This window comes from Talpa occidentalis, unplaced genomic scaffold, assembly GCF_014898055.3.
Source record: "Talpa occidentalis isolate TD23 unplaced genomic scaffold, MPIMG_talOcc4v2.1 talOcc4.11, whole genome shotgun sequence".
In the NCBI taxonomy this organism is placed as follows: domain Eukaryota; kingdom Metazoa; phylum Chordata; class Mammalia; order Eulipotyphla; family Talpidae; genus Talpa; species Talpa occidentalis.
Genome location: NW_023601104.1, coordinates 100,704,568 through 100,725,782, shown reverse-complemented (window position 1 = coordinate 100,725,782; position 21,215 = coordinate 100,704,568). Strand labels below are relative to the sequence as shown.

The window sequence follows — 21,215 nt, the reverse complement described above, 5'->3', positions numbered from 1 at the left end:
TCCCAGAGCCATGCTCCTTTTTAGCGGAGACCACCCTGTGTGCCCCCAAACTGCTTTTCTTTTCTACACTGGCACACAGGGCTCCCCAGCCTCCCTTGCAGCAAGGTGCAGCCGCGGGATGAGTTCTGTCCCATGAAGCGTGATCCTTCTCCCGCTCCCTCATCTACTGCCACAGGCAGGGCAGGACCACCCCGGGACGGGACGGCCGAGCCATGAGGAGGAGCAGGAGCCTGAATCTCAGTGCCAGCCCCCACCCCTCCACGAGTCTACACAGGAGAGACTCAGCCTCCAAGGGGGGCCACTCAGACCCCGAGGGGCTCCCTGGAGCAGCCACTCCATGCCCAGGCGTGGCCAGCACCCCAGGAAGACACCAGGGAAAACGGAGGACACCTCTTTAGCAAGAAACTTGGAAATGTCCAGATCCTTTCATCCAGGAATTCCATGCCTAGAACTATCTCCTAAGAAAACAGCTATTCATGAAAGCATGTGTGTGCTAGGATGGCCAGTGCTACTTCAAACGGCAGGAAAAAACTTGGAACCACCCAAATGTCAAAAAAAAAAAAAAAAAAAAAAAAAAAATCACATCGCTTTATAGTGTTGCTACTTGGCAGTCATTAGAAATTGTAGCTTTGGGGCCTCCCTGGTGGTGCAAGAGGTTGAGCACCACACTATGAAGCCGTCCGCAGCCTCTGCAGCATGAGTTCAATCCCTGGCCAGGGAGCAACCCACATGGAGCAGCAGACCTCTCCTGTCTCCCCGCTGCTCCCCTCAGCAGTGGATTTCAGTCAATCTGCCTGTTCTGCTTCCCACTCTGTCTCTGGTGAGTCCTCCCACCCCCTGCGTCTCTGGCCTGTACCCCAGCTCTTGTCTGCATAAATAAATACATCTTAAAAAAAAAAAAAAGAAATTGTAGTTTTGAAAACTACTGTAATAACAAAAGGCATCATCAGTAAAAAGCGGGGTTAGGGTAGAAAGCAGGGGACCACATGTTTGCACAGACACACACACGGGTAAGTGATGAAATAGAATAAGCCAGGACAGCAGCAGCTGCCTCTGGGTAAGACCCTAAGGGGTGACACCCACTGGGTTCCCGGTGCCTCTCGGTGTCACTCTGTTCAGCACCAGGGAAGACACTTAAGGCTCACCCAGCCCCAGTCGACTCCGGCATCCGGCGTCCACGCAGACACGCGGGTCCCCAACCCCTCCAGGGGCCGCCTGCCCCCGGCTCACCTCCCTCAGGGTCGTCAGCGTCCTCGTGTGCATGGTGACCTGCTTGGTGAGGTCCCTGTTGTCCTTCTCCAGTTCCTTCAGCTTGCTGGCGGCGTCCCTGCAGCGGGCCAGCTCCTTGTCCAGGGCGCGGCTCTCCTTCTCGGCGGCCGAGAGCTTGGCCGTGCTGTCGTCCAGGACCGCGTCCTTGAGCTCCACCTGCTGCCACAGCCGCCTGGTCTCCTTCTCCAGCAGCTTCTTGTCCTTCTCCAGCTGGGCCACCTCCTGCTCCAGGGCCTTCTTGTCCTTCTCCGACCTCTCCAGCTGCTTGGTGGAGAGCCGGAGGGCCTCCAGGTCCCGCTGCAGGGCCTGGTTTTCCGCCTCCAGCTCCCCGAGCTCTCGCTCCAGGGCCTGCGACTTCTGGCCCCTGCTCTCCAGGCTCTGCTGCAGCCGGAGGTTCTCGGCGCTCACGCTCTGGTAGCTGAGCTCCAGGCGCTCCGACTTCTTGCTCAGCGCCTTCAGCAGCTCCACGTTCTTCCTCAGCTCCTCCTTCTCCCGCTCCAGCTCCTGGTTCTCCCGCTCGATCTGCGCCATCTTGGCGCCGGTGAAGCGCATGGCCTCCACCGTCCTGCGCAGCTCCAGGTTCTCCGCGTCCAGCTGCTTGTTGTCACGCTCCAGGCCCTCGAGCTGCACCGACACGTTCTGGAGGGTGTCCAGGGACTTGCGCAGCTTGCGGTTCTCCAGCGCCAGGCCCTGGCTCTCGCACTCCAGGGCGTCCACCTTCTCGGCGGCCGTCGCCAGGGAGGCCACCTTCCTGGTCAGCTCGTGGTTCTCCTTCTCCAGCCGGTGCCGCTCCTTCTCTAGCGCCTCCACCCGCTCCACCTTCTCCTTCACCTGTTCCAGGTCCCTGTGCAGCTGCTGCTTCTCGAATTCCAGCTTGCTGAGCTGGCTGCTGGTCTCCGTCACCGTCCGGTGGAGGGCCTTGTTCTCCTTCTCGATGTCTTTGGTGCGGGCCTCGCTGCTGACGTGTGACCTCTCCCGCAGGGACCACACTGTTTGGTTGAGATGGTCCTTTTCTTGCTCAAGGTCCTTGATCTGTAGGAAGACACCGCAGAATGACACGGATTAGGGCACGCGTTTCAGGAATTTGGATCCAAACAGGGACTAAAGCGTAGGCCTTGAAAGACCATCTGCTGTGCACCCTAACGCTGTGCCCGCATTGCCCAGAGGCTTCACGTGGACACTCAGTGAAGGGCGTGCAGTCACTCCTTAAACTGCTCGAGTCAAAACATCCACAGAGCAGCAGGATGATGGACAAGCAGGTGGTGTAGAGAGACCACCTCGCCCCCCAAGACTGCCCGCAGGACCCCTGCGACCTGGACCTGCCCACCTGTGACCTTCCCTTCCCGTCCCTCCCGTTTGCTATCTCCAGCCCTTTCCTGCTAGAAGAAGCACTGGCTGCTTCTCGTCCTCCCGGGCTCTGCATGAGAGTCAGCTCCTCAAGGACGCCCCGCACCTCAACTCCACAGCATCCCATGCCCAGCAGGATTCTCTCCCTGGCACCATGTTTAATCCCTTAAAGCTCACAGCTGAAATCGCCACACACACAGTCACTGTCAGGGCTGTCACTGGCTTCTAGACTCCGAGCCACATGGGCACAGGGGACGGCTGTCTCTGCACCACACCCAGCACCATCCCAGGTCCGCTACAGAAGCCAACAAACTCAAATGCTGGACACATCGGCCTCCCTCGCAGCCGGGGGTGGTCATGCAGCGGGTCTGGCCAAAGACCAGTCTGGCCAAGCTCGCAAATTTTGTTGGCAAAATCCTAGGGAGGCTTCGCTCCACCCCTTCGCTGGCCGCCTACTTCCTGCCCTTCCAGGGAATGTGCAGCAGCCCCCGCTGAGCCCGGCACTGCAGGGAGCGAGAAGCCTGGCTCCTGGGTGGCATCACTGAGCCACTGAGCAGCAAGGGACTGATCCTGGACTTCACGCACCGCAAAGCCAGGTGGTCTGGAGGGTGGCCAGAGGCCCGCGTGCCTCTACAGGTGTCTGGACTCGGATCACTCTGTCATGTGGGGGCTGTTCTGGGGTTTGCAGGGTGGTCAGCAGCGCCCCTGGCCTCTACCCACCACATGCCGGGACCGCTCCTTGCCCTTCTCCCCCAGGTTGTGACAATCACAAATGCCAATGTCTCTGGGAGGCAAACTGCACTCACTCCCTGCCCGCCCCACCTGCTGAGAAGGGCTAGTGTCAGTGGCAGCTAAGTGAGGGATGTGGTAACCCACGTGCCTCAGATACATCGCCAGGAATGGCTGCAGGCCCGGACTCTCACGGGAGAGGTTCCAGAAGCCTCTGCTGCAGGCGCCTACCTGCCTGGCTCGGTCAGCCTTCAGTGTCTCCATGTCCCCCTGCAGCTGCTCCTTCTCTCTGATCAGCTCCTCGCTGAGGGTCTCCAAGTCCTGGTTGCTCTGCTTCTCTCTCTCCAGCTGGCTCTGTAGCTTCTCAATCTGCAGAGTCCAAGGCCAGTCCCGTGTAAGTCAGTTTCACCCAGTGAGGGGCGTTTTAACCAATCAGAACACTGCCAGTCCCACAGGAAACTTGAACAGGTCTTTTCTCAAGGAGAAATGTCTTGGCATTGCTCTGCTGTGACCGTCCACACCCTCGACCACCAATTCTCAGCCCACGGATTAAAGGGAGGGAGGTCAAGGGCACCCTTTGGTCCACCTCCCTCCCAGCCCACCTTTCCTCGCCACATACTGCCAGGAGTTCAAGCCTCCCGGGAGGGTTCAGTCTCCATCTCCGGCCCCGTCCGCTGTCCTAAGTGTCAGACCACAGACCCAGGGTGAGGGGGTGAGCGGGAGTGGGACGGGGGTGGCACCGGCCATCCCTGCTTGACACCCCCGGGGACTTCACCCACCTCCTGACCGTCTCCTCCTTGACGGTCCATTCACCCAGCTGCTCAGCATGGCCCCCTGACACTCCTTCACCATCCAAGTAAGCCCATCCCCACGCCCTGACCTCCCCACCCAGGCTGCTCCCGCCCTCGTCCCCACTCCCTGCCCAGGCCAGCCCGCACTGCCTCCCGTCTGGACACCTGCCCGATGACCGCCCTCCCTGCCCCCACCACCAAAGGCTCTTCTGCTGGAATCACCAGCATCTGCGCTTCCTGAGGCACAGCCCACCTAGTGTGGGGCTTCTCATGCCTGATCCTGCCAACACCAGGAACTCAGGAACGCGGGTTCTGGCGGCAGAGGGCGAGGGCAGGGCCCACCGCAAGGCCTCTGCTGACCCTTCCTGCCAGTGCAGGGAACGGGGCACTGACTGCGGTGTCAGAGGGACAGGCCTGAGTTTGGTCCTTCCCTACCAGTGATGTGACCCCTGGGGCTGGTATCTCGGGTTGTTAGGGTGAAATCTCAACGCACAGGCAGCAGGCAGCAGCTGCATGGTCTCAGCTGACCTGCCTGCTGGGCGTGATCTCCCTCCCCCCAGCTCCCCCAGCCCCACTTCCAGTCGGCCCAGGACTCTGCATTTTGGTTGGTCCTAAGTGACCCGGGCGCTACTGGTTCAGGACAACTGATCAGATGGTCCTCAAAGCTTTGCAAGATCCTGTCAGGCTGCCACTTTGAATCTTTGGAGGGGCAGGACCTGGAGATTCCCAGGGATCCCGGCCTGCACCCAGGACGGGGCATCTGCTCAAATTCGGCTGGTCGGGCCTGACAGGGTGACAAAGCTCCTGGAAGGATGGGAGGACCGCCTCTCCAGGCAACCTCCACTTCTGGGGTGGGGGTACCCCATGCAGTCCTGCCCCACAGGTCTGGGCCCTATCTCAAGCCTCCAGGAAACGCAGCAGGCGAGCGTCTTCCCCCACCAGTGGGGAGAGCTGGGCCGGGCAGGGCTCAGGCTTGGATCTTCAGTCACACTGCCAGCCCCCCTACCTGACCCGGGGACCCCAGGAGGGGTGAGCCCCATCCACACAGGGCCTGATGGGAAAATGCACTGTAAGTGCCAAGTGTCTGGGTCTTTCTCAAAAGCAAGAGCAGCTTTCTCATCCTCCCTTTTCTCGGCCTCGCTGCCCAGCGCTCAGCGGGGCACCAGGATCCCGTCCGTGCTGGCCATGCCTGCGCTGCTGGTGAGACACAAATCCCAAGTCCTTACCGCGAGGGTGAAGCAGAGCTGGGACACCTAGACGGGTGACCCCTTGCCTAGGTCAGGGCCTGCGATGGGCTGCCAACCCGTTTCCTGGGCCAAGGCTCACCCCCAACCTGTTACTACTTTATTCTTGTGCCGTCTCTCCCGGAGGAAGGACTGTGGTGCCAACCTTTGTGTTCTGACTGTTCTGAGGATGTGGTTTCCCCACGTCCCACCCATGCTGGATGCCACCCCCCACCTGTCTCCTTTTGTGGTTCCTGTACTGTCCGGGGCTCCGAGTTGGAGCCCTGGACTCGGTTCATCCCTGAAGGAGCTTGGTGTCCTGGGGGTGACCCTCTGGGCTGGGCTGGGGGCAGCTCTGGGCTCAGCGGGTGGTGCCAGAAACCTGCCCATAGGCTGCTCTTCGTTCTCATGACAGGCCCCCAAAAGCTCCCAAAGCTCCTCCTCTTCTGAAGATAATGTCTCTTTACTTCTCGGCTCAAGGGATGAGCTCTTACAATATCGACACCAAGTTACAGGCTCGGGAGGGAGGCAGCTTCTATGAGGCCCATGGAAGGGTCTCCAGTTAGAGGGAAGGACATTAGCTTCAGGCGACTACGGTTTCCAGAGATTTCAGAGCTAAGCAACCTCGCTGACTGGACCGGGCTTGGGATGAGGCTAGCGTGAGGCTGGCACAGGCTGTCAGGGCCTCCCCACCCGCCTCGTGTCCTGGCTGACCCTTGTCCTCCTTCCCAGAACTCATCCCAAAACGGCTATGTCGCCTGGACTTGCCCCAAGGAAAGTCAGTGTTGGGGTCTGGGTCAGAGTGGGGTTCAGCAGGGCTTGGGGTTCACCTAGTGACTAAGAAAGGCCAGCCGGTGGCTGACACGACACGAAGGGAGGAGGAGAGGACAGCGGGTGAGCTGAGGACAGAGAAAGGAACTCAAGACAGCTGAGCTGGGTGATGAGGTGCTCACCCGGCCAATGCCAGGAGGCACCTCTGACGGGCCCAGCTCTGTGGGGGGCCTGCTGGCCAGGGCGGACTGCAGCCAGGCCTGGGGCAGGCTAAGCAGGATGGGGAGAGGCCCTCCTGCCTCCGGCCTGGCTCCGGGCCCTGGACACAGGACAGCGCTGGTCTGGGAGCTGAGACGCCCCTCCCACCAAGCCCTGGCCTCCCAAGCGCTGCGGCAAGAGTGGGCTGGTGTCCCACAGGGAACCGCGCAGAGAGGAAGCAGGAGGGTGGGACCTATGAGAAGGGGTCAGAGGAGATACTCAGGTCGGCAGCACCCACTGTCCTGTGTGTGCGGGGGGGGTGGGGGCAGACTGGCCGGGGGTGAGGCTGAGCCATCACTTCTGAGGCCTGCGGGAGCCGGGCCCGCACCATCAGCACGATGACATCACAGGCTTTCTGCCGCAGACCCGCAGGGGCCTGCCAGCCCGAGGGTCTCGTCTCTCTAAAGGTCAATTCTGTCTCATCTCGGCGGAGGCCGGAGGGCCATGCGCACAGACTCTTCCTGCGCTGGCTGGCGTGCACAGAGCAGCCCGGACAGAACCAACCAAACGTGCTTTCCCCACGCCACTCTGACAAGACGGCCTGGACGGGGTGTGCCCTCCTGTCCCACGAAGGAAGGACAAAGCATGTGGCAGCTGAAATGCTGCAAGGCCCACAATGCTTCAAAGGCGTCAAGAGTGAGTCACCGCGCTGAGGGCCCTCCCTGCGGGGGCTCGAGACCATTTCGCAGGAGGGGGTGGCGCAGAGACAGTATCACTGAGTCAGAGCAGAGCCAGGTTTCCTGCCGCATCCCAGGTCAACCCGCCACCAGGGCGGCCACAGCAAACCACACTGGCAGGACTCACGAGCAGGTCAGGCCGGCCCCCGGGCCCCCGAAGCTCCAGCCTTGCGCGGTGCCAGCCCGCAAGAGTGCGCTGCCCGGCCCCAGCTGGGGCGGCAGCCGAGGGCTGAGAGCCTGTGGGCAGCCTTGCTGACGACGCGTATCAGGGGCGCTGTGCCCCAGCCTGCAGCCAGCAAGGGCACCACGGCAACTGCAACTCAATGGCACCTCTTGGCCTGAGAGCACAGCCCCTGTGTGAACAGGGGTCCCCGAAACTAGCACGAAGACAGGTCTGTGAGCCTGTCTGTTCTCCCGGGCGTCTGGGTTCTACTGTGCCACTGGGAGACACGCAGCTGCCTCCACCGGCAGCCCGGCGCTGCCACGTACCTCTCGCCCACCACACCCGCGAGCCGCGAGGGAGTGCCCGGCCACTCCTGTTTTACCACCAGCCCGAAAGCAGCTGTCAAGGGCCACACTCATGGCCCCACACTACTGTTCCCACTCCCCAGGCTCCCCCCTTATGCCTCTAACATGCACTTCTCTCCGCATGAAGTCGGACACTTAACGCACACGGACTCAGAACTCTGACAACACCAACTGGCTTCCTCGTTAACCCCATTTGGACACCCTAGAGGCACCCCCAGTGCAGAAGGCTCCCCCGGATGACTCCCTTGCTCCTCTATAGTGATGGCCTGCAACTACACTGCGGTCTGTGATGCTTCTGGGGTGCTCCCTCACCCGCACCTGAGTGCTCCCGCCACCCCTTGCTTGTATGTGGCACCTGGGCCAGGAGGGCGCGCCGCCTGCGCCCCGCAGGTTACCTTCTTGCTGAGCTGCTGGTTCTCCTTCTCTAGCTCCCCGCACTTGAGGCTGCTCCCCTCCAGAGCCAGGGACGCGTCCCGCAGCCCCTGGATGGTGCTCTGGAGGCTCTGGTTCTCCTTCTCCAGCTTCAGGATGCGGCTGGAGGCGCACTCGTTCAGCTCGCACACAAACGACTTCCTGGAGGCTGAAGAACAGTGGCTGGTCAGAGCCCAGGCCCCAGGCGCCTCTGCGTCCGGCCGCTGCCCCATCCCATCTCCCACGGTGCTGTCCTGGCATTGAGGGTCCCGCAGGCCTTGGGGACCCTCTGCTGGGGTCTCATATAAGAACAACTCAAAGCTTAAGAAGAAAGCGGTCTGCAGTGGAGAAGCCAAGGCAGATGCTAAGGACTGCGTGCGACTCCAGGCACCATTTGTTCCCCAAGCAGCCAACCTGACAGTACAGCTCAAGGGGTTTAGAGACGAACAGGGAGCAAACAGGCCATGTTTTGTGCCAGTTCTGAGAGCAGAGGGAGACTGCGCAGCTCCTCAGGAGAGGCATGATGGAAGGTGGCTAGGTGGGCGCACACCTGAGTACCTGCCATAGGCACCCTAAGGTGCTTAGGAGAGATTTCACTTTGCAATTTTACTACATTTACAAAATGAGATAGTATGTAAATGGCTTTAAAAATTCCAAGTGAGGGGCCTCCCTGGCCTGTTGTCCATAGTCTCTGCAGTGCGGGTTCGATTCCCGGCTGGCCAGGGAGACACCCACATGGCGCGGCAGACCTCTCCTGCCGCCCGCTGCTCCCCTCAGCAGTGTATTTCGGTCTGTCTGCCTGTTCTGCTCCCTTCTCTGTCTCTGGTGAATTCTCTCACCCTGGCTCGCCTCTGACTGTACCCCAGTTCTTGTATAAATAAATCTTTAAAAAAAATTAAAAAAAAATTCTGAGCGAGCTGGAAATACAAGCTAAAGATAGAAGGCAGATCGTCTGCTCTGAAAACAGTTGGAATAAAACAGAGAATGGAGCACAGACCTGCGCTGGGGATGGAGCTCAGCTCACCTGGCCACCGGCAGGTATGAGGCCTGGGGCGGGGGAATGCACATGGTAAGTCCCTGAAGGCCGGGGCCATGGCAGCTTTGACCCACACCAGCTCCACATGCCACGAACTTGCTCTGGGAGCCCCGTCATACAGTACTGCTTAGAGGCTGCACCCCACTGCTTCCTGCTCATCACTCAGGGGCTCAGGGTTTAGGGGTGCTTTCACAGCAAGCACATCAAGCTGGAAATGGGCATGACCCTAAGGACTTCCCCGCCCCTCCCACGGGCATCGTCATCACCCTATTTGGAAGGTAAGAAACTGGGGTTGAAAAGAGGTCACTTAGTCCCAGCCGCAGTACCCAGCTAATTCACCCTGACCTCTGGAAGCTCAGGATGGTTGTCCAGTTTTCTGGTCTGGGTTAATGGTGGTGATTTAACACACATTCACCAGACACTGTGTTACACCACACAGATGGCTGTTTTCAACAAAGGCAATCACTCCCGTGACCGCTGGGAAGAAAGAAATGAGTTCACCTCCTAGCCAGACGAGGAGCCTGGATTTTAAAGTCAGGTCTTTCTGGCTCAAGAAGCCACTAGCCAGTACGTGCAACAGCACAGGCAGGCTTTTCCCCACACGAACACCATCATTTCACACCCACCTTCACCAGCTCCCCAGCAAGCACGAGGAGGTGGCCACGCCACCAAGCACCAGTGGGGGGCCACTGAGCTGGAGGGGCTCCTCAAGTCTACTGAGCAGCGGACGCTTCCCGCCCAGCCGCCAGCCTCCCGGGCAGCCCGCAGGCCTGCCCTGCCCCGCCAGGGGGCAGCCGTGCTCCCCGGTGGACCCTCGCGCCAGAGCCGCGGCCTGAGCGATCCCAGCAGGTCCAGGCGCCAGAGCACAGAGCACACTGGCTTCCCACGGGACGGGGAGCTCGGTCAGCTGAGTTTAGGTTGGGCGCCAGCAGGACCCTGGGAGAGAAGGGGTATTTAACTGCTTCCAAAGACCTTTCTCTTATCCCGGCACAGTCGTGGGAGCTGGAAAGTGCCCCCTGCACGCAGCCCAGCCCCACGGGCGCTGCCAGGCTCAGGGAAGGGGACGCCTCACAGGTGCACGTGTGCTATTTCCAGCGCAGGAACTGGCTATTGTTTGCCGGCGGGGAGGCTTCCTGCCAGAGCTGCCGGCTGCCGCAGCCTCTCCCCTGGCCGACACCTCGTCTGGGGGCTGGGCACGGGCCCCAGAGAGGAAGACACCCGGGTCCCCTGAGAGCAGCGATTCAGCAGCCCCTACCCAGGGAGACCGAGCGGCGGCATCCATCTTGTCCAATTATGCAAAAGAGGGGAACTGGGGCACTGGGGGCGCTCGAGCGGGAGGAGGGGCCGCAGGGGCCGTCTCCACCTGCCACGGCTGCCGTCAGTCACGGAGAGGCCCGAGATGTGCTCTGGCCTGTCAGCTGGAAGCCCCAGGGACTGTTCAGATGGCAACGGAGAGACCTGGTGCCACTGATTCTGCATTTCACATCCTGACATCGAGACCGCCACTCCCTCCTGCTCTCCATGGGGAGAATAAAGATCAAACAGTCCCAGCGACCCTGGAAGGAAATCCTCCTTCCCGGGGTGGCAGGATGGGCGGACACCGAGGGTTCAGAGCCCAGGGCTCAGCTCCCTGGGGGAGGAGGCAGCCACCTACCGTCAGACAGGTCTGCGTTCTTGGACAGCTGCTCCAGCTCCCAGCCCAGGTGCGCCGACTCGTTCATGCTCTGCTTCTGTGCGATCTCCAGGACCATGTTCTCCTCCAGCAGCTCCTCAATTCGCTTCTTGTCTGTGTCCCGGTCCTAGTGCCCGAAGAGGGCAGGGGTGAGGATAAGAGGGGGGACCCTCTGTCCCTCCACGCTTGCCTCCCACGGACAAAGAGGTTCCGTGCACCTGCTCATGTCACGTAACACAGCTGTGCACATCCATCGCCAGCTGAGAGCAAAAAGACGCCCTGGCCTGCCATGAGATGACGCAAAGACCTCCGGTCTCTGATCTGCTGTCTGAGCAAAGCGACACTTGCTTTCCAGCAACGACTAAGTGACGGGCAGCCTCACGGCTCCCAGGCGGGCCTGGCACACCTTAGACACTGTGGGGAGATTCGCACACGCATCCCTGCTGGGCCCACAGCACGACAACAGCGGAGCCCCTGCCTGCAGGACGCGTGTGCCTCACCCTCCAAGAGAACAGCACAGCGGCCGAGCTCTGGCTCACAGGCGTTAGGTGGTGCCGCCGAGCCCAGAGCTCAGCAGGGTACACCCCATAGCCAAGCATTCGCTGCGGTGGCAGCCCCCAACCCAGCACTGCAACCTCGTGGAAGGACACAGCATGAGCCCCAAACTTTCCCCAACCGGTCGCAATGCGGAGACAGCGGCTTGCAATACCAATTCCAGGTCGTGAAGCTTCGATTTCAGCTGCAGGTTCTCCTTCTCCAGCTCGTGGACTTTGTCACCCCGGGCCCGGGCCGCGGTCAGCTGCTCCTCCAGCATGGCCTTCGTTTCGATTAGGATGATATTATCTTCTCTCAGCTCCTGGTCAGCAAACACACACGAGAACCCTGGGATGAAGGCCCCGGTTCACGAGCACCGAGCCCAAGGCCCGATCCGGCCAGGCATCCGGAGCAGGACGAACGCCCCAGCTAAGGCTGAGTCCAGGGAAATGCCACGGCCACTGACCGGCACCTCCTCCAGCAGGCCGGGCAGAGTGGACTTTCTCTACTAAAAGAAAAAATCATGAATCAAGGAAACACTCCCCCAGTGTCTCCTTCAGGCCGGCCGTGGTGTGAGGGCGCCTGGTCAGACACGTGGGCCCCAGGGAGCCCCCGGGGGGTTCAAGGGCTGAGTCTATTTGTCCCCACGCAGCGTCCACACCGTGGCGGAGGGTGCTGACATGCGCGACTACTCAACGCAGCTCCTGTCTGAGCACTTTGTACCACGCCCCGGAAAGGGAAGTTCTCGGGGAGTCAGTGGAGTCACAGACAACCGTGCGCCCTGAGGGGACCCCTGGTGGGCAGGCATACGGCCCACCCCACACACCAGGGGGTATCGGAGCGCCCACCTCATCACTGCTGCCCCTCACTGGGGAGCTTCGTGGTTGCTCTTCTCCTGGAGTCCTTCCAGCCCCCCTCGGCATCTTAGGGGCCTGGGGGGCTAAGTCTGCCCTGAACACTTCCCTGGTTACAAATGTGCACACGGGGGACGTGTTTGCTCCTCCTGGTCGGCAGAGTTTACCCCTCACGGGTCTAACAACGGGGAGCAGGGCCAGCAGCTCCTGCTTATCCAGCAGGTGGCCGTGCTCCCCGCACGAGCCAGAACCCCACGATCCTGGTAGGGGAACCACGTGACTTCCAGTCAGTGGACACGGCTCTGATCAAAGCGACAGCAGGTCACTGGGAGTCCCGATTTGCCTGGGGGCCCCTCTCTGCCTGTCCCCAGGAGAGAAGAGACCCAGGTGAGCCTGGCCCCGCCCCACTCACTCTTCACAGCCTCTTCCCTCAGGTGAAGGGGCTGCCTCGGGCAAGTTAAGGAAGGAGCCGAAGCCTAAAGCCCACGAGGGGAAAAGCCAGGGCCTAAACTTCCAGCCCCCCTCACACTAGAGACAAGGCTGTGTCCAGGGATGTGTCATCACCACTGGTCAGTACCAACCCCAGCAGGCTGGGCCAAATGGACTTTCTCACTCCGTGGTGACCGAGGTGCTCGAACTCCAGACCCCATGTCTTCTCCACAGTCCTCAGTCGTCATGAGGGGCTTTTGTGGGGGAGGCCAGATCACTATTTACTGATGGGAGCGAGACAGCCCGACCCTCTCTCTTTTATTTTTAAGATTTTTTATTTTTTATTTATACAAGAGCTGGGGTACAGGCCAGAGGTGTGGGAGGGTGAGAGGATTCACCAGAGACAGAGCGGGGAGCAGAACAGGCAGAAGGACCGAAGTACACTGCTGAGGGGAGCAGCGGGCGAGACAGCAGAGGTCTGCCTTGCCATGTGGGAATCTCCCCGGCCGGCCGGGAATCAAACCCGCACGGCAGAGGCTGGGGACAGCTTCATAGCGCAGCACTCAACCCGCTGTGCCACCAGGGAGGCGCTGACCCTCTCTCTTTTAGAGCTGCCCTCAACTGCCCTCAGCCAGCACTGCAGCCATTCCACCCCCAGCACTCCCAGGACCCCCCAGGCCCTGAGCTCCCCCAGTGCAGGCTGTCCCTCACAACCAACTCCTATTCAGCCTTCAGAACCCAGCTGGAGGACCTCCCTGGTGGCCTAGGGATTAAGTCTCAGGGCTAACACCACAAAGGTCCACTGCAATGGCCTGAGTTCAATCCCTGGCCAGGGAGCTACCCACATGGCGCAGCAGACCTCTCCTGACTCCCCGCTGCTCCCCTCAGCCGTGGATTTCAGTCAGTCTGCCTGTTCTGTTCCCCGCTCTGTCTCCGGTGAATGTTCTTACCCCGGGCACCTCTTGCCTGTACCCCCGTTCTATGCAAAATAAAATCTTAAAAAAAAAAAAAAAAAAAAAAACAGAGCTGCCCCCTGAGGCTCTGCACAGCCACTCCAGCCTGCCTACAGACCAGGTACTTGGGCTGTGAGTGTGCCCTGGACACACTGGGAGGCAGTGGGGAGCTGGCCTGTGCTGTTCCCCCAGACTGTGAACTTCTCGGAGCAGGACTGTCCACTTATGCTCTCGTGGGCTTCAGGTTAAGGATTCAGTAACACTCACTGGCTGAACCACACCATGAGCAGGGGTTGTGGGGCGGCCTGCAGAGCGAGCCCCAAGGACTCGGAGACTTCGGACGGGCGGGGGGAACCAGAGTATCCAGGAGTAGAACACAGCAGGCAATAAGGAAGCTTTCAACAACGATTCAAGCGTATCTTAATTTTCTGGTGGTGTCACCCTCCAACACGTATTAGGCAAGAGCAAGATCTCAGCTTGTGGGCCCACCCCGCGAACTCAGAAGCGAGAAACCAGATCGGCACAAAGCCGTGCCCAAGCTCCTGGAGCCAAGGGAGCAGCAGCGTCCACACCTCTGGCAGCGGCCAAGCCAGCCTGTCCCACCCCCAGCCCCCACACCGAGGCCCCGACCCCAGCTGAACTGGGAGGCTATTTAAAGCCCCGACGCAGCCGGTGAACAGCTGAGGGGCCACGCTCACCGGTCCCAGCCCAGGCCTGGCAGCAGCGCCCCACGAGGTGCGAGAATTGTTGCTGCTGATGCGCCCAGCCACAGGGCAGCAGCGACCAGGCAGCGAGACCTGACGCGAGCACAGGTCCCTCCGGCGCGGACCTCTGCCTTCCACAGTGGGCAGGGAACGAGGGCTGAGTGGGATCTCATGAGTCAAAGCTCAAGGCCCGTGACCGATTCTGTGCGTGGTGCCTCAGGCCCTGGAAGCAGGCGGCTGCCATCATCACCCACTTCACACCTCGAGGGCACTTTAGTCCAGCACCCACCAAGCAGCAACGCTTCCAGGGGTGTCCCCTGACCCAGCAAGTACCAAACCCTGCAGCAGGGGGCAGGGTGAAAAAAGGGGAGAGAGACAGATGGTTCCTGCCTGGAGCTTGGGATTCCTAAGGTGTCCAAGGATTCCTAAGGTGTCCAAGGATTCCTAAGGTGTCCAAGGATTCCTAAGGTGTCCAAGGATTCCGAAGGTGTCGCGCCCAGCAGTGCCCCCAGAAAGGAGACTCTGGGCCATTCGACTCGGCAGGTAAACCCCTCCGCACTCTCGAGAACACCCCTGGCTCCCACAGTCCCTTGGTCGTCGCGGAAGCCCTGACTCCAGGACTGGAGGCCTGAACCGTCAACCACACATCGGGTGTGTCCTCTATGTTCTGAATTTGATCTAAGCTCCCTACAAGCTGTTGAGAAACTCAAAGTCCCAGGTGGAAACAGGTCTCCCTGGTTCATAGGGATCCCCTGGATGGTCACCTGCCTGGGATCGAACACAGGACGCAGCGGTGATAGCACTGAAACCTCACCGTAGGCCCCCGGGGAGGCGCACTACCCAGCCTCTATTTTGCTTCTCGCATGCATACGTGCCACACTTGGATCTTTTTTAACCTAAGGTGATATCACGTGAGGCCAGCCTCAACTGTACTCCTATCCGAGTGGCACTGGGCACGTTTGCTTAGAAACTTATTTTCAGGATAGTCCCGGAATCAGTGAATCCCTTGGAAACATGCATTGCCATACCCCAGAAAATCTGTTTTTCACAAAAATGTGTGCATTTGGTGAAACACAAAAATGCAAAGTGACCTGTGCATGGAGGAGAGCCGCCCTTGCCACACCTGGAGCCCCTTCAGCGCCAGAGGGCCTGACCGGCCTGGGCTCAAGGCCCTCCCATCTCAATGTCTGCAGGTCCAACCGCCTGGCTCTCGTCCCAAAAGGACCTGTCTTGAGGTCTCTGAGCTGCATCACACCCCTGAGTGCTCAGGTGGGCAGCTGGGAGGAGGCGGCGTGTGCTCCTGGCCACGGCCTCTGCAGGCATCTGAGACAGCGGGGCCTCCGCTCGGTACAGCAGCGGCCAGCCCAGTGACGCGGCCCAAAGGAAACCCCAGATCCGATTCTGCAACAAGCGTTTACCCAACAGCTCCAGGTATTGGGCCAGGCCCTGTTCTACAGGCTGGGGATTTATCTGTGAACAAAGCAAACCAAACCCCTGTCCTGGGGGCGCCTACTCTGCAGGATCTGGGGATGCAGCAGAACAAAGCGAGATCTCCTTGCTCACCAGACAGACCGGGGCCGCAGGGGAGGCCGGGCAAACCCATGACCTTCACTCTACCTCCTGACTCATCCTCTGCCCGGCAGGGCTGCTGCACGCAATGAGGGCTGGCACACAGTAGGCGCTTTAGGACTCCGTGGCTCCTGGCCCTGCAGCAGGGACCGGCAGCCAGGCCGATGGCGTGTGGGCCCAGCCAGGCTGAGGGGCTGAGGTCCTCCTGGCTTCCCGACACACCTTCCAGTCCGGTACCAACATGGCCGCCAGAATCTTCTGAAGCACAGCCACACCTCTCGCAGACCGGCTTCAGACAGCTGGCAGCGGCGACCCAAGTCCCTGTAGGGCTGGCGTAGCTGTTCCTATCTAAGGGTGAGGGCACAAACACTCTGGTTCCCCACTGCGATCTGCGTGAGCCCCGATACCCTGGCCATCAGGAAGCGCCCCACTCAGCCTGTCTCGGCCTGGACTCGTGGGCCAGGCCCAATTCATCAGCCGACAATTCCGGCAAACCCACAGGGGTCGCAGCCTCCCCTGAGTAAACATCTCGTGCAGACACCCTTTCTCTGGTGAGGAATAAAATTAGTGCAAAACTGAAAATTACTGCTCAGTACGGGCAATACTGCGGTCACGATACAGAGGCATGAGTGTGAGAATATGGAAAAGAGGGGGACCCGGTGGGAAACCCCTCGAAGAGGTGGGAAGCTTCCTGCGCGCAGGAAACATGTCGTGTCTCTTGCTCCTGGCTCACGGGCCTGTCACCTTGTCTGCCTCACCCGCCGCCTGCTTAGACAAGGCCAAGAATGAACACGGAGCTGAAGCCCAGGCCCGTACGGGACAGGGTGAGGGGTGACAGGCGGGAACAGCAAAGGTCCCCAACGTGCAGGAGGGCCCTGAGGCTGCGGTCTGGGAAAAGCTGGCCGTAACAATCCTCCCAACCGGGGCATTTCCAGTTGGCGGTGGAAAGCACGGGCGCCCACACCCAAGCACCCGCCAGCGCCGGGCCTTACGCCTTTCCTGAGTAGCAGGCTGGGGGCCATTTCCAGGACAACGCTGAGCTGAGTGTCATCCCCCACCCCCGGCCCCGCCCTGACCAGGCTGCTTCCCACAGCACCCAGGGCGCCTTCCCTGCAGCAGTAGGAGCCATCGTGTTGTCACCAACACTCCGGGAGGCTGGAGGGACAAACAGGACCCCAGGCCACAGCCTCCCCCAGTCCAGGTCCTGTCACAGGCATGAGGGTGTGGCGAGGTCTTTGTCCTCACCCCAGCTCACCGCCAGCAGCACGAGGCCCCCGCAGGAAGGGGGCAACATGTGCTCCCCAGATCTGTATTCAGCCCCCTCGACAGCCTGCTGGCAGCAAGGAGAGCTGGTGATTCTTCCCATCAAACACGCTGGCTCGGTACATGCGGCCTTCAGCTCACCCAATGCATTGCAACTACCTCCAGCCCCCAGGACCGGCCCCGGGGGGCAAATGCCCACATTCTCAGAAGAGAATCCCAGACCTGGCTGCTGACTCAGGGACGCGGGGGTGAGTGGTCAGAGCATCCAAGACCCCAGGTGGGTCATGACCCCTCACGTACCTGTGAGCGGGAGCAGACTCCAGGACGGGGGCTGACAACAAACGTGCCCACACAGAAAGCAGAACCTCAGAGGAGCACCCGCTCCTCAGCGCTCACCTCCATGCGGGCCTTGTAGAAGTCCACGTCGTGCAGCTTCTCCCTGCAGCGCACCAGCTCCATCTCCAGCCTCTCCACGCGGCTCGCCTTCTCCCGCAGGGAATCCAGCTCATCGCGGTAGGCACGGGCCGACCTGGCGTCCACCCCCAGCTGGATGTTCTGGGAGGCGGTGAAAGCAGGGGACCAAGCTTAGGGCTCCCCTCCGGGGAGGGAAGGAGGGCCAAGCCCCTGCAGTTTCCAGGACACCCTTGGGAAATCCCACGCCTGGTGGCCTGAGTGGCACTTGTGCAGGCATCCCATGGGGCCCCCCAGTGCTACTCAGACAGAGTCATCCCCATGCAGCTCTGGGACAACCGGCTCACAGACAGCTCGGCTCCGAGGAGACAGAGGCCTTTGCTGGGAGCGCCCGATGTTGCAATTCCACAGCTCTAAGCCACAGTTACTGGGGAGTCTCCAGCCATGCCACCCCCAACACATAGGCACACGCACACACATCCACGCCCACATGCCTTCCAGCTCACCTCCTGCTTGACTTTCTGCAGCTCCAGCACTAGCTGGTCCACCTCATGCCTGGTGTCCACGAGCTGCTCTGTCTTCTCCTCCCTGGGGGGTGATTAGCAGGAAGCACAGTAAGAGGGTTTCCAGAACAAGCGTCTGGGGGCCCCAACACTGAGACCACAACGGGAAAGTAGAGAGCGGGGCTCTGGGGGGGCAAGGAGAGAAATACTGCATGTGGGGCTTGCAAAAATGGTTGACTCAAAATTCTGCTCCCTTTCTAGCGTCTGCCCTCGAACTACATCAAGCAGACACGGGTTGCCCGCGAGGGTGAGGAGACAGTCGCGCCAGTTCACGGCCAGGATGCGGTGGGGAGGTGGAGGCAGGCAGCTCCGGGTGACAGCAAAGTGACATGTGCCAGCGGCAGGAAACGGGGAGCAGGGTCACCCGATGGGGGGGCTACAGCCTCCCGCCAGCCAGGAAGACATCCAGCGTGAGGCCGGCCCACTGCTTGTGCAGACGACCTGTGGCTTCTCACGGCAGGAGCCCCGCAGGGCACACACACTGGCCCGGGGAGCGGGGACTGGTTCCCGGTCAGTCACCCAGCTCGGGCAGCGACTGAGCCCAGCATGGAGCCCACCTGACCCGGGACTCTCCTGTTTGCTGCGGTGGAGAGACCCACACTAGGAAAGGCAGAAACAGCAGCCAGAGTCCCTGCAGACTTACAGCTCTTGCCTGACGCGGCGCAGCCTGGCCTTGGTGTCCGCCAGCTCCACGGCCAGGTGCTGCTTGTCCTCGCTGGACAAACTGCTGGTGGGGCTAGGGGTGGACTCGGCGCTGGAGGACTTGAGGGGGCTGGGCGGGTGCTGCGCCTGCAGGTAGTCCCGTTCCTGAGTGAGGTCCACGATCAGCTAGAGGCACAGAGAGGGGAAGCAGGCGGGGTCTCACCTGACGCGCCTGTGCCCAGCAGAGCGCTGGCACCCGAACTTGGGGGGAAGGGGATGAAAGACGAGAGCAGAAGAAAAGAGATGTCAAGGAAGACGGAGGACCTGGATGGAAGCAGGGAAAATGGATATAACGGACTCTTTCCTGAGACCAGAGAGCGCATGTGCACCAGCACAGGGCTCCAAGCTGGCCCCGCGGTTGGACGTCTCCTCCCATCTCAGCTGGCGCATCTGCTCCAGGGAAAATGGCTCACACCCACCCCTGCAGCCGGACAGGGAGGATCGGGGGGACACAGGGGCTTGGGAGGAGACAGGAAGAACCGTCTGTGTCATGAGGGTCCCTCCCCAGCCTGCCCTCAGCCCCCGAAGGCAGGTGGAGCGCCTGCAGACGCACCTCTGTGCACTCATCCCGCTCATCTATGAGCCTTCGGAGGTGGAACACCATGTTCCTCGACAGGGCTTCCAGCTCCTCCGGGGCCACATCCGGGAGCTCCAACCACTGCAGGTCAAACACGTTCTCCTGGTTGTGGGTCACCTGGAGGAACAAGGGCATGTCCTGGAACGGCTGGGCAGGCCCCTCCCCCCAAGCTCACTCATTGCATTGACACTGTTAACTCCTCTTGGACAAATGTTCTGTGGGTCCCAAGTGCAAAGTCTTCATTCCAGCGCAGGTGACAGCAACCACTTCTGCTGTTTGAACGCTGGTTCAGCGAGGACACTGAGCGCTCCTTTTGAGAAGCTTTTCCCTGACTAGACTGTCCTCCAGTATTTTAACTGAAGGAAGATCAATTTAAAACATGACAAAAAGGGACTCCCCGGTGGTGCAGGGGTTAAAGCCTCAGCGCTATCAAGCTATCGCCAGCCACTGTGGCAGGAGTCTGATCCCCGGCCAGGGAGCTGCCCCCCTCAGCAGTGGATTTCAGTCAGTCTGCCTGTTCTGCTCCCCACTCTGTCTCTGGTGAATCCTCTCACCACCTGCACCTCTGGCCTAGACCTCAGTTCTTATATGAATAAATCTTTATAAAAAACATGAAAAAAAGTAAGGACGGTGGTGGACAGGAGAGCAAGGACTTATTTATAATAAAATCTAAAGTGACCATGACAAAAGGTTAAAATCTTATGCCAAAATGTTGGGTACATAAAACAGTTGTGTTATTTTTTGGGAAACATTCTGTAATGTAAAGCACGCCTCAGGTAAGCCTGCATCTCATTCCCATAGGCCACGTAGGACCACCTGGTGTTTCCAGGTGGAACTTCCAGTGAGAGGTTCCTCCCCTGAGGGTCAGTGGGTCTTCTGGGAGGTCCGGGCACCAGGATATTTCAGGGAACTACTTCCAGAGCCCAGTCCCCACAGCCCAACACTGAATTTGACTAGCTCCGGGCCTAATTAACAAGTGGCCAGTCTGACCCCGCTTCCTGGGAACATTTACTATGCCTGCCTTCTCCCTGATGCCGCCTCCAGTCTGCCTCCGCTCCTGCTTCCAACCCCAGCTCACGACTCCCCACCCCACCCAAGGGTACCAAGCCCAGCAGCAGCCTGTCTGGGTGCTCAGCCGCCTCTGCTGCTACTCCCCTGCGCGTGTCTTTATCATGCATTTATCTCACCTGTCCAATCAGACGGGAGGGTGAGGCATATCTGCTAATAAAAACACACACGGCTATTCTGGAGGGAGGATGCAGGTGGGGGTCGCCCCCACAGACTCGGTTTCCAGGGAGACCACCTTCTCAGCTGACGCCACCTCTGCCAAGGTCATGGCAGAGGGGCTGCCCTCAGCGCACCGACCCCACCACAGGGGTCAGGTTTCTAGAGAAGGCCCTCCTGGGGTTTTGACTCCTGAGTGGTGGCAGCTAGCTCTCTGCCCCGTCCCTGACAGGCAGAGAATCTCTAGAAAGATCAGCCACCGAGGCCCAGTGACATTTGCCAGAATACATTTTCAGGCTTGTAAATCAAATTCTGAGCCTAAACCACTCGGCAGCTCTTAAAAATAGTCTGAGTCCATATTAGGCAAGAAGAGAAGGCAAAAGACTTGATTGAGGTGGTTTTTTTTTTTTAATTTTTTTTTTACCCCCCACCCCCCAATTTTATTTTAGCTGGCTGAGGGCTACCTTTCCAAATAGGATCAATTTGTCTGCAACCTAAAATTAGCAAATCGTTAATGGGTGACGTATTCTTCAAACTTCTCCCGGGTGGAGCAAGCCTGTCGCCTGGTTCCCAGGCAGCAGTGTCCACAGCTGAGCCCCACACCTACCTCCTGGATGTGCGCCACGATCCCTGCTTGGGTCTCGATGTCCAGCTGCTTGATTCTTTCAATAAACTCCTCTTTCCTCTCACACTGCGGAGGGGTACAGTGTTAATGGGGAG

General features: G+C 59.9%; 1 protein-coding gene across 1 annotated transcript in view; it reads right to left on the bottom strand.

The window, feature by feature from the left end:
* Window positions 1-21,215, bottom strand: part of LOC119239464 (protein Daple-like) — a 109,323-nt gene that overhangs the window by 29,480 nt on the left and 58,628 nt on the right. The window contains exons 6-15 of the mRNA XM_037504040.2: window positions 21,103-21,186; window positions 19,248-19,388; window positions 18,636-18,820; window positions 17,936-18,017; window positions 17,415-17,573; window positions 11,422-11,568; window positions 10,695-10,839; window positions 7,989-8,173; window positions 3,577-3,714; window positions 1,231-2,301 (exon numbers count right to left, since the gene is read on the bottom strand). Coding sequence (XP_037359937.1) covers window positions 1,231-2,301; window positions 3,577-3,714; window positions 7,989-8,173; window positions 10,695-10,839; window positions 11,422-11,568; window positions 17,415-17,573; window positions 17,936-18,017; window positions 18,636-18,820; window positions 19,248-19,388; window positions 21,103-21,186 — 2,337 coding nt within the window. The remainder of the gene's footprint in view (window positions 1-1,230; window positions 2,302-3,576; window positions 3,715-7,988; window positions 8,174-10,694; window positions 10,840-11,421; window positions 11,569-17,414; window positions 17,574-17,935; window positions 18,018-18,635; window positions 18,821-19,247; window positions 19,389-21,102; window positions 21,187-21,215) is intronic.